Source organism: Pinus tabuliformis, chromosome 4_1 (assembly GCF_031772625.1).
Source record: "Pinus tabuliformis cultivar Carrire ecotype Pingquan chromosome 4_1, CPIR1, whole genome shotgun sequence".
Taxonomy (NCBI): Eukaryota; Viridiplantae; Streptophyta; class Pinopsida; order Pinales; family Pinaceae; genus Pinus; species Pinus tabuliformis.
In genome coordinates, this window is record NC_142303.1 from 796,875,388 (window position 1) to 796,888,604 (window position 13,217).

The 13,217-nt window shown below is 34.2% G+C and overlaps 1 protein-coding gene across 1 annotated transcript in view; it reads left to right on the forward strand.

The window, feature by feature from the left end:
• LOC149178599 (disease resistance protein RPS2-like) overlaps window positions 1–11,770 on the forward strand; it is a 197,446-nt gene extending 185,676 nt beyond the window's left edge. Inside the window, exon 2 of the mRNA XM_089420394.1 lies at window positions 10,438–11,770. Within this exon, the coding sequence (XP_089276520.1) occupies window positions 10,438–11,702 (1,265 nt within the window). The 3' untranslated portion in view covers window positions 11,703–11,770. The remainder of the gene's footprint in view (window positions 1–10,437) is intronic.
• Window positions 11,771–13,217: the final 1,447 nt, after the last annotated feature.

Below are 13,217 nucleotides of genomic sequence, written 5' to 3' on the forward strand. Positions count from 1 at the left end.
ATTGAAGCTTGTGTACTTGACAGTGCAAGACATGCTACTAAGGATAGTTGTAGGGAGGCTCCAAAACGAAGCTAAGGAAAAATTTTGGAGGGTGGTTGTAGCCGCTACAACACCTTTATAATCAATTTCTCCATCCTTAAGATTTGTTCCATATTTGGAATCAAAAGCCATGAGAACACATTCATTGTGTTCTTCTTCTTTTGATGAATATTTCTCAATACTTTCGTCTAAAGTATCATTTTTTTTCTTGGAGTAGTAAATCATTCTCTTTTGAGCTTTAGCTTTTCGAAATTTATGAGTTTTATTCTGCTCTTCATCTCCTTATCCTTCTCCTCCTTTTCACTTCTTTTGTGTGGACATTTTGCAGCAAAATGTCCAACTTCTCCACATTCGAAATACTTGAAAGGAAGATTGCCTTTATACTTTCTGGAACCTCTCTTTAATTTATTGGAAAATATGCAATTCACAATTTTGATGTAGTTGAGTGACCTCGAGTAATATTATTTCCCCAATGGTTCATCTTCCACTTTATTTACAATATAGCCACCACGTGGAAAACTAGTTGAAACAATTATAGCGGAAGAAATTTTATTTTTCACCACATCTTTAAAGGATACCAACTTTGAAGTTGAAGTGGCCCCAAGTCTTAGTAATTGCAATACCAAATGGATCATTAAATAATTAAATAAGTTATATTCAGATATTAAAGATTGGTATTCTAGTTGTTTGACTCTTTGCAAATCTCCAATTATTGTTTTAAGTGTGCCATAAATCCATTTGAATTCATGCACAAAAGTATGGTATTCCCACTGAGAGACTTTACCATCATCTAAAATCTCTGTAATATAATAGTGGTTTTACCAAATAATAGTTTGGTAGGTATTTCATCAAACACTGGGCATTCAAAGGGTTTAGAAAACACTTCTAAAATATGAATTTTGTCAAGTCCTACATTCAAAGGTTTTAGAAAGTAGTTGTTGGAAAAACATTATGTAAAACAATTGCCATTCATGTGGTTTGTCTAAAACTTAGAATACAAAGATTTCATCAAACAAATGATGTGCAAACTATTCGTCAAATAATTAGCATTTATCTAAACTAAAGTTGAAATTACAATGGGCCAACATTCTTGACTAAATCAAGAAACACATCCGTGTCGTCAACATGATCTTTTCCTTCTAATCCCCAACCTAACATAGAACATATCAGATCAACCAAATGCACACATTCACTTATCTCTTTGTATCTAGTTGTTATAATGATCACAAGAGGCCTCCTCTCCATAGGGCACATAAGTTTCTACGAAACATAAATGCCCCTTTTTTGAGGATTTTTGAGATTTCAAGTACAAGGGATTGCTATAATAAAACCCTTACATGGTCACGTGAGTGTTATCACTACTTATATCCTTGATACTTTGAGAGAAAAATACTTTGGTACAAAGAGACCTTTGAAGCATGGTGGGTTTGTGTTCTTTCTTAGGTGGCTTAAAATGCCTTGGCTCTGACTTGGTTGAATTTTTGGAGGTAAAGGGAGGGGCATGAGTTGTGTCCTTCATGTGAAAAGTTGCTAATGTTTGCTAGCTATGTTGGACATTACCATACCTAATGCTATTGTATTTTGTCATTTGCTTCATCCATGTTGTTGAAACTTTTTCTCTAATGTTTCACTCTATTCAAATTTTTATAATCGTTTTCTTTAAATGAAAAATTTATTACTACTTAGGATTTGTTAATGCACTTATGAAAGTGATATTTTTTTAATACATGAAAAAGTCTCGAGTACCTTGGGTTATTTTCTAAAAACAATATCATACCACTTATAATAACATGTTGGTGGTTCATGAAGGGGTAAGCTTCTACATAGGTAAAGACCTCTAAGTCTTGATTCTCCGACCTATTTCCTTATGTTTGAGGAAAACAAACAATTAACCAAACATAAAGAATTTAAAATCTTATTGTAAAACAAAAAATTCATTGTTTCAACTTCTATCTTGTATTCAAAATATACATAGAAATCATTTGATTTAAATGCATACATATATCTCAATTATAAAGACCAAATTCTAATTCAAAAAATTTAATAAGCAGATTTTTTTTTATATTTTATATTATAAATTTTTAATTCCTACCCGACAAGTATCCATGATTATAATTGTCTATTTTTATTTAAAAAAATCCTGAATTTACCTATAATTTCACACAATTGTTAAAATTTCACCAAAAAATTTCCCAGGCTTGTGCACGGATCTTGAATGTTAGAAATTTTCAAAGTTTAAATACTAATAAACTTACTCATTTAAAAATCAATTTTAATCAATTCCACAACTGGTAGGAATAAACTTTTTATAAAAATTACACATGAGAACACTAATGAAAGAAGGATTGACCCAGGCAGTAACGCTTACAGATCAGTACAACAATAATTAAAATCGCAGTGACGATGGACCCAGTCAGTGATGTTTACAGAGCAGTACAACAATAATTAAAATTGACACCGCAACAACTCCCGAAGATCATTGGCAGATGAGCGTAAAGTCACAGTTGTGTCGGATCAACTCTTTCCCAGAAATTGCAATAAAACATTATTTTTTTCCCGTTGATAATAAAGTTTGCTTACTTTTTCCAAATGTACGTCTCATTTTTTTCCAAAGCAGGCCGGGAAATCAAAATTTTATTTAACCTACCGTCACATCGAAACTTACCGAACAAACCCTGATGGCACTTATATTATTTTTCTTCTCTGCAAAAAGATTGGAAAAGACATTTCCAGCATTGCAACACAACATGCTTAAGCTCTCCTTCAACGCACCCAAATTAAAATATTTCAAAGTGTAATTATTACAGTTTCTAACGATGTAACACGATCATGTTGCGATTCCAACTTTTTCTAAAGGTGAGACCCAGGCAGTAACGTTTACAGATCAGTACAACCATAATTAAAATTGACACCGCAACAACTAGGTATTGAAGATCATTGGCAGATGAGTATAAAGTGATAGTTGTGTCGGATCAACTCTTTCCCAGAAATTGCAATAAAACATTATTATTGTCCCGTTGATAATAAAGTTTGCCCCTCATCAAATGCCTCCGACCATCCACCAGCTGTATGGCAAATCTTTAACCTTATAAATCGCTTACTTTTTCCAAATGTACGTCTCATTTTTTTCCAAAGCAGGGCGGAAAATCAAAATTTTATTTAGCCTGCCGTTACATCGAAACTTACCGAATGTACGTCGCATTTTTTTTTCCAAAGCAGGGCGTAAAATCAAAATTTTATTTAGCCTGCCATTACATGGAAACTTACGGAACAAAATCTTTTTCTTCTTCGCAAAAAGATCTCCACCAATATTCTGCGTCAATGATTCAATTTATCTCTCCAACTCTAGCATATTATTTTGTTGAACCACGTAGCAATTTTTCCTTGAATTTCTCAAACTCATCCAACTGAGTCATCAAATAATTGTCAACCAAGGGAGGTTTATTCTCCTCTAGTTTTCGTATTTCCTCTTTCAACAACTTATTTGTGTTTCTAGCTTTGCTTAGCTCATCAAGTGCAGTAATGAGCTCACATTTTCTGAGTTTTATCATTTCTCTTCATCTCCTTATTCTTCTCCTCCTTTTCACTTCTTTTGTGTGGACATTTTGCAGCAAAATTTCCATCTTTTCCACATTCGAAACACTGGAATATAGTTTCTGTAACCTCTTTTTAATTTATTGGCAAACCAAGAAAAATATTCATCAAATTCACTACTATAATAATCTTCATTTTCCTTGATTTTGTTTGCAAGTTTCTTGAGCGTCTGGGTAAGAGCCTTGACCTTCTTGGAGGCCTTGAATGCAACTTCACTAAACTCAGGTTTCTCTTCTATAATGCGCATCTCACAGGGTATAAGAATTCCAAGCGATTGCTCCATAGTGAGGGTGCTCAAATAAGATATATCTTCAATAGAAGAAACATTTGGATTAAATATTTCTAGTAAAGACTCAAGGTTTTATGAATAATGACTTCATCTTGAAAATTTTCATCTATGCTCTTGATCAGATTAGTCACTTTTTCAACCCTTCAGAAATATTTTGCAATAGTTTCATCTTCCTTCATTTTCAAGCTCTCAAACCTCATCCTATAGGCTTGGAGATTTGCTTTCTTCAACTTCTTATCACCTTCATAGCTATTCTCAAGTTTGTTGGTTGATTTACGATGCATGACTTTTATCAATTCATTCTCACCGAGTCTTGCCAAAATAACATTTATGGCTTTGGCATTGTTTTGAAAAATATTCTTTCTGTTAGGGTCTTATGGAAGAACATCAAGAACAACATACCTGAACACCACAGTAGAATAAACATCAACACCTAAACTCATGAGGTGCCCCTCCATTCTCATCTTCCGCAGATTATAGTTCTCACCATAGAAAATTGTAAGCTTCACATCATGAGCAACCATTGTCCCTTCTCAAATTCTCCTTTCAGTGGTCAAGCTGCAGCAAAAGGAGTTGGCTATGATACCAATTGTTAGCCACAAGTAATACTAAGAGGGCGAGGGGATGGGGTAGGGCGAAGGGTGAATCAGTGTTACGAAAATATAACAATTAAATTTTCTATAATTAAAACTTATTCATAAATTCACTTCAGAAAGATATAACAAGAAAATTCACATGCAGAAGAGAAACACAAATAAGCCTCACATGTAGACACTTATATTTTAGGTGGAACCCCCCAGGGTAAAAAACCACTGAACTATTTCTGCTTCTTCTTATTATCTATTGCTTCAAAATATTCTCATTTACATACATCAACTAGCCACCACTAGCAATGGAGCACCCATCCCTTGACTGAAATGAGAAATGTTGGTTACAATCAACTTGGAGCACCCACTCTTACAATAGACAATCAACATGCACTTAGCTTGAAGCCCCTACCCCAAGTACAAACAGTTATGCAACAAGATAATATGATTCAACACTGAAAATATTGTTGCATAAACAAAAAGGTAGCATCAAATAAGCACACTCATGCAACCACAATTTTACACTCCAAATGAGAGAACAAATCTCTCCACACACACTCTCCAAATTGATCTTCAATCTCTACACACAACTTTGAAACACTGTTGATGAATAATTTTTGAAGCACACTGCAATACTGAAGCTCTGAACTCACTGCTCTAATCACTGGTTTGTGCACTTCCTTTACATGCACACTCACTCACTCACACTACTAGAGAACCAACCGACTCAGCAATTTTTCTTCTCATATTTATAAAATATGGAAATGGTTAAGTCGCTAAATTCTTCAGATGGTGGAACTCACTGAAAACCTTTTCACATGCTGCAAATTTGACTGATATAGAATTCTTGACCAAATCAAGCCACTTACTCCACTATACTTTTGATATTTTCAACTTTGATCAAGTTCTAGAGGCCCCACGACTTGTCTCGACGTTTTTCTAGAAAATTTAGACCATAAGCTTCACCAAAAACAAAATAATTTCAATTGTGTGCGTGAAATCCGGAGTACTTTTCATATTTTCTTTCAGTCTCTCACACAAGCATATGAAATTTCAACCGGTCTCTCCCACAACATTGTGAAAATTCAATTGGAGTATTTCAGTCGCACGAAGAAGCCCTCATCCCAACATCTATGGCAGAGCATAATGCAAAGCAAACAATCTTTCCCTCAAACTTGCAACATAGCTTCAGGGGATTGATATGATCTGTAAACCATCCTTCCAAGCCCAACTTGACATTAAGAAACCAATTGCATGTCTCAATAAGAATTCACACAACATCAACTAGACCTCTAGCAAGGTTGTGGCTCAGTTTCAGATGAGGCCTTATTGCATCTTGACACTTATTTTACAAACCTTCTGAGACTATAACAACACTTTACATCAACATGAAAACCCTCAACAAGTATACAACAGACTCAAAATTATACATAGTGACTCATGAGTACATGCCATACAACAAGTGATATAAATGGGAACACCAACATGCCAACAACAAATGACTATTAAATATGCAATTCATAATTTTGATGCAGTTGAGTGACCTCGAGTAATATTATTTCCCCCAATGGTTCATCTTCCACTTTATCTATCATATAGGCACTACATAGAAAAGTGGTTGAAATAATTAAAGCGGAAGTTTTTTTATTTTTCACTTCGTCTTTAAAGGATAGCAACTTTGAAGTTGACCCCAAGTCCCAGTTCTCCTTGTAATTGCAATACGAAATGGATCATTGAATAATTGCATAAGCTATATTCAAATGTTAAGATTAGTATTCTAGTTGTTTGACTCTATGTAAATCTCCAATTGTTGTTTTAAGTGTGCCAAAAAATCATTTGAAATTCACTCACAAAAGTATGGTATTCTCGCTGAGGGACTTTACCATCATCTAAAATCTCTGCAATATAATAGTGGTTTTAGCAAATAATAGTTTGGTAGGTATTTCACCAAACAATTGGCATTCAAAGGTTTTAGCAAGCACTTGTAAAATATGCATTTTATCAAACTCTTGCATTCAAAGGTTTTAGAAAGTAGTTGTTGGAAAGAAATTTTGTAAAACACGTGGCATTCAAGTGGTTTATCCAAGACTTGGAATACAAGGATTTCATCAATGATGTGCAAACTATTCGTCAAATAATCGACATTTATCTAAACTAAAAGTTGAAATTAGAATGGGATAACATTCTTGACAACATCAAGAAACACATCCGTGTTCTCAATATGATATTTTCCTTGTAATCCGCACCCCAACATGGCACATATGAGATCTTCCAAAGGCACACATTCACTTAGCTCTTTGATCTAGTTGTTATAATGATCACAAGAGCCTCCTCTCAATAGGGCACATAAGTTTTTGCGAAACATAAAGGCCCTTCCTTTGAGGGTTTTTGAGATTTCAAGTGCAAGGGATTGCTATAATAAAACCCTTACATGGCCACGTGACTGCTATCACTACTTATATCCTTATACTCTGAGAGAAAAATACTTTGGTACAAAGAGACCTTTGAAGCATGGTGGGTTTGTGTTCTTGCTTAGGTGGCTTAAAATGTGTTGGCTCTCACTTGGGTGTATTTTTGGAGGTAAAGCTAGGGTCATGAGTTGTGTCCTTCATGTGAAAAGTTGCTAATGTTTGCTAGCTATGTTGGACATTACCCTACCTGATGCTATTGTATTTTGTCATTTGCTTCATCCATGTTGTTGAAACTTTTTCTCCATTGTTTCACTAAATTCAAATTTTTATAATCATTTTCTTTAAATGAAAAATTTGTTACTATTTATGATTTGCTAATGCCCTTATGAAAGTGATATTTTTTTAATACATAAAAAAGTCTCAAGTACCTTGGGTTATTTTCTAAAAGCAATATCATACCACTTATAATAACATGTTGGTGGTTCATGAAGGGGTAAGCTTCTACTTAGCTAGAGACTTCGAAGTCTTGATTCTCCGACCTATTTCCTTATGTTTGAGGAAAGCAAACAATTAACCAAACATAAAAAAATTTAAATCTTATTATAAAACCAAAAATTCATTGTTTCAACTTCTATCTTATATTCAAAATATACATAGAAATCATTTGGTTTAAATGCATATATATATCTAAATTATAAATACCAAATTCTAATTTAAAAAGTTTAATAACTAATTTTTTAGTGAATTTTTTTTACATATATCTAAATGATAAATACCAAATTCTAATTCAAAAAATATAATAACTAATTTTTTAGTGATTTTTTTTATTATTATTATAAATTTTTAATTCCTACCCTAACAAGTCTTTTTTTATTTAAAAAAATCCTGAATTTCCCTATAATTTCACCTAGCTCATAGACGATTATTAAAATTTCACCAAACTTGTGCATGGATCTTGAAATTTTCACTATTCAAAGAACTAAATAAACTTGTAATCTCATGAATGTTAAAATTTTTGAATGTTTAAATACTAATAAACATTCATTTAAAAATCAATTTTAACCAATTCCACAACTAGTGAGAATAAACTTTTTTTTAAAAGTTACACGTAATGACAATAAGTGTTTAAATACTAATAAAGTTTGCTCCTCATCAAATGCCTCCGGCCATCCACCAGCTGTATGGCAAATCTTAACCTTATCAATCGCTGTTATGCTTTCTTTTTCCAAATGTACGTCTCATGTTTTTTCCAAAGCAGGGCGGAAAATCAAAATTTTATTTAGCCTGCCGTCACATCGAAACTTACCAAACAAAGCATGATGGCACTTATATTAATTTTCTTCTCCGCAAAAAGATTGGAAAAGACATTTCCAGCATTGCAACACAACATGCTTAGGCTCTCCTTCAACGCACCCAAATTAAAATATTTCAAAGTGTAATTATTACAATTTCTAACGATTTAACACAATCATGTTGCGATTCCAACTTTTTCAAAGAGTGACACCAATTAATTCCTAAAGGTTAAAAGTACAATAATTACAACTTTTTAAAGGTTAAACAAATTAAGGCGCACTCACATAATTTCTTTTAGAATGACTAAGTGGGAACAACGTTTTGAAAAAGCTCAAGAGACTACAAATATTAATATTAATATTAATAGGGCCATCGACCTCCCTCTCTCCTCTCTTCTTATATTTACTCGGAGTTCACCTGCATTTCTCAATTTCGCTTACTCTCTCGCAGCCCTTTTCACATCCGCTCGCGCTACCCTTGCATTTGCCCCTTCTTTTGCTTTTAGTGCTTAGCTAAATAAATTATCTATGGAGGAAATTGGAGGAAATTGGAGTTAGAGCGGCAGCCAACGTACTGGCAGCCAATGTTGCAGGCCCTATTATCGATGTAGTCATCCGAAAAATGACGGATATCATTGAGATGAGGGAAAATGTCCGCCATCTCAAAACTGACTTCACCCGTATGAAGGGCTTTGTTGTCCATATTGAAAATCATTTCCGAGAGCAGCAGAGAGCGCTCCCACCCCCTGTCCAGAATTGTTTGGGAAGAATGCACAATGCCCTTCAAGAGGTCGATGATTTGATCGTTCGTGCGGAGCCACAGCCACGGTGTTTCGGCTGCTGCTCCCTCCGCAACCCCAAGCTGTCCACCCACATTAGAGATTGGAAGACGAGATTTGATGGTCTCTTTGAAGAGCTGAGAACGGAATTTTCAGTATGTGCCAATATGCAACAGATTGTGGCCGCCGCACCGCTTCAGGTAGACGCCCTTCGTCAACCTGTCCCAGAGTCCGGATTCGTAGGGTCAGCCATTGAAGATGCTCAGAAGAAAGTGCAGGCATGGCTTGGTGAAGCTCATCGCCAAGCTCGGATGGTCGGCATTTCTGGCATGGGGGGCGTCGGCAAGACGTCTTTACTGAAACTGGTCTACAACCACTTCAAAGAGGAGAGAGGTATTTTTGATTTGGTTATTTGGCTTACAATTTCTCAGCCCTATCAGATTGAAAAATTGCAGGCGTCCATTGCTGAGACTCTGGGTTTAAAGTTGGAGAGAATTTCTGACAGTCATACAAGGAAAATGATGTTGTCAGAATCGCTGGCAAAGAAGAAGTTTCTTTTGATCTGTGATGATATGTGGGGTCGAATCGATCTCATTGATGAAGTTGGCGTGGCATTTGGGGATCACAATTGTAGCAAGGTATTAATTTCCAGTCGCAGCATAGAAGTGATCTTCGCGATGGAGGCAAGCGAAGAGTACACATTGAAGATACAAACCCTGTCCGAGGAAGTAGGGTGGGAGTTATTTAGGACAAAAGCTTTTACAGATGGGGTTCTTCCAAGGGAGAACAATATAGAGGGTATAGCTAGAGAAATTGCCTCTGAGTGTGGAGGTTTGCCATTGGCCCTAAACACAGTTGCTGCAGCAATGAGGCGGAAAAAGACGGAAGATGAATGGAGGTGTGCTTTGACTCTCATGAAAATTGCAGATCCTGCCTTCCAAGCCAGCCACAGCATCATTGATAAAGACCTGTACAAAAGGCTAAAATGGAGCTATGAGGATTTGCCTGATCGTAACTTGAAGATTTGTTTTTTGTACTGTGCCGTCTTTCCTGAGGATGCAGAGATTGACGTGGAGACGCTGGTCCAAATGTGGAGCGCCGAAAAGTTGGTCACCCGCATGGATGCTGGGCACGAGTACATAGATGCACTAGTAGGTAAGTGCTTGTTCGAATATGTTAGCGATGATAGAAAAAAAGTAAAAGTTCATGATATTTTGCATGACCTGGCCATTTCTATTGGCCGAAGTGAGGAGAACTGCTTGTTTGCCTCAGGTCAACATCTACAAGATTTCCCTATTGAAGGTGAGATTAGGGATTGCAAACGAATATCAGTTGGTCATAATGATATTCGTGTTCTTCCAACCAGTCTGGCTTGCCCAAAACTGGTGAGTTTGGTACTAGCTAACAATAAAAAAATTAGAGAGGTTAAAGAAGGATTTCTCTCAGCTGCCATGTCTCTCAAGGTTCTTGATCTCTCTCACACCAACATAACAACGCTGCCAACGTCACTGGGTCAACTGGAACAACTTGAATTTCTGAATTTGAGTGACTGCTCCAGTTTGCAGACTTTGCCAGAGAGCATAGGTAATCTTTCTCGTCTGAAATTTTTGTTCTTGCCACTCAACTTTGCTAACTTTGCTATAAATGTGGAGGATATTGCAAATCTCTCGAATCTGATGGTGCTGGAGGCAACAGTAAAATGTGAAAATAAAGAAAGTACAATGACTACATGGACGGAGCTAAGAAGGTTGGAGGTAAGGTGCGTCTATGATGTGGGGGAGGAGCATATTTTTCCCTTCAACATGGATAATCTGAAGAAGTTGGAACATTTTACACTCATTCATTATGAGGGGGTAAGTTTACCCAACTGCATTCCTCAAAACCTGAGAGAGTTAGAATTGGTTCAGTGTCACCAACTTAGGGAGCTTCCTGGAATTGTAGGCGGGTGGGGCTTTCCAATGTTGAAGAGGTTGAGACTTCGGGGTCTAAGCAAATTAGAAAGCATGATGGTGGGATCATCTGTTTCTGTTTTGTCAAGTGAAGAAACAATGCCCCAACTCGAAGATATAGAGATAAGATATTGCCATTCGTTGAAGAGATTGAGAACGAGGAAATTACCTCGTTTAAAGAAGTTAAGCATCAGTTACTGCAGGGAGTTTGAAGCACTCGAAATTGAGAGTTGCGGTCTTCCGATGCTCGAGGACTTGTCGCTTTATGGTCTAAAAAAGTGTGAGACTATAGTGGGACCCTCTGGTGTGATCAACGACGGAGTAATGCCCAAACTTCGAGATTTGAACATAGAGTATTGTCCATCGCTGAGAAGATTGGTATTAGAGAAGCTATCTAATTTAAGGGACATTTCTATAGCGGGTTGCAATGAGCTAAGGGAGTTAGCGGTGGGGAGCGGCGGCTTTCCAGCGTTGGAGACGTTGAGTCTGTACGGCTGTCGGAAGGTAGAGAATATGGTGGGGCCCTATGATGTGTGGGATGACCAAACAATGCCTCAACTTAGATCATTGCATATATTCAATTGTCCATTACTCAAGACATTGCCAAGAGGAATGGAGACATTGCCCAGAGGAATGGAGAAATTGTCCATTACTCAACTCGAGACATTGCCAAGAGGAATGGAGAAATTGTCCATTACTCAAGACATTGCCAAGAGGAATGGAGAAATTGTCCCAGTTGCAGCAAATATATGGAGAGGCTGAGTGGTGGCAAAATTTAATTTGGGAAGATGAGAATGTGAAAAATAGTCTCCTTCCTCTTTTCATTAAACCCTGAATAGGATGTGTACACAGTTACCATCATAAATGTTTTGTTATATTTTACACAGATGGTAATATTATTAATTACAAAGTGTGAGATATTTTGTGTTTAACATTATTTAAATGTTATTTGGGAATTATATACTGATGACATTTAAATCATAAATGTTTTGTTATACCTTGTACAAATGGTAATATTATTATTTTTAAAGTGAGATATTTTGTGTTTAATATTATTTAAATGTTATTTGGGAATTATATATTGTGATGTTTAAATGTTATTTTTATATAATTTAATTAATCATTTTTTTTAATTAATTCATATATATATATATATTTATTCTTTTTATTTAATAATATTAAGGTAATAGGAATTATTTTAATTTTTTTTATAATTTTTTGTTTAATAATTTATATTTTTTTATTTGATTTTTTTTTTATCAAAGTCAATAATAATTATTATTTTCATTATTATTAAAGTTAATACTCATTCATTTTATCATTCTTTCTTCCCCTTACAATAATATTTATATTTTATCACTTTTTTCTATTGAAATGAGTTTAATATTTTTCATATCACTAGTTGAACTTCAAGTCTCTAAAGATGAATGAAGAATTCACTCTAAACATGAGACAAATCCTTAAAACAACACACAATTCTCCAAAAGTATTTATGGACACAATTATACTTTATTAATTTTTATATATTTTATTATAAATTCTATATGTTATTATTTAATGTATAATTATTAATTTTAAATTAGATTATTATTATTAATTGTAATTTTAATGATACATAAAATGATAATACTAAAAATATATAATTGTTATTTTTTATTTGAATATTAAAAAACTATTTATTTAAAGAATAAAAATTATTTTGTAATGAATATTACAATATGTTTCAGTGTTCTGAATTGAGTAAAGAATCATAATTTCATGATACATACTTTATTATTTTTATATATTTTATTAGAAAATTTCCATATTATTTAATGCATAATTATTATTTTTAAATTAAATTATTATTATTAATATTAATTTTAATGATATATAAAATAATAATAATAAAAATATATATTTGTTATTTTTTATTTAAATATAAAAAAACTATTTATTTAAAAAACAAAATTTATTTTGTAATGAATATTACATATGTTTCAATGTTTTAAATTGCTTAAAAAATCATAATTTCATGATATATAATTATTTGAACCAAAGAGAGAATATTCATTATAGTAAATTGGGTCGACAAAGTTATACTCTATTACTTTTCATATGTTTTATTAGAAATTTTACATTTTGTTTTTTTGTTTTGTTTTTTTTTTTATATATGAATTTGCTTACTCCTATATTGATACAAAAATAAATTTACAGAGAGGCAGTGGCCTCGAGAAGTCTAGCCCAGAGATGCGACATGCTCACATTACATTGCTTGAACACTGACCAAAAAGACTT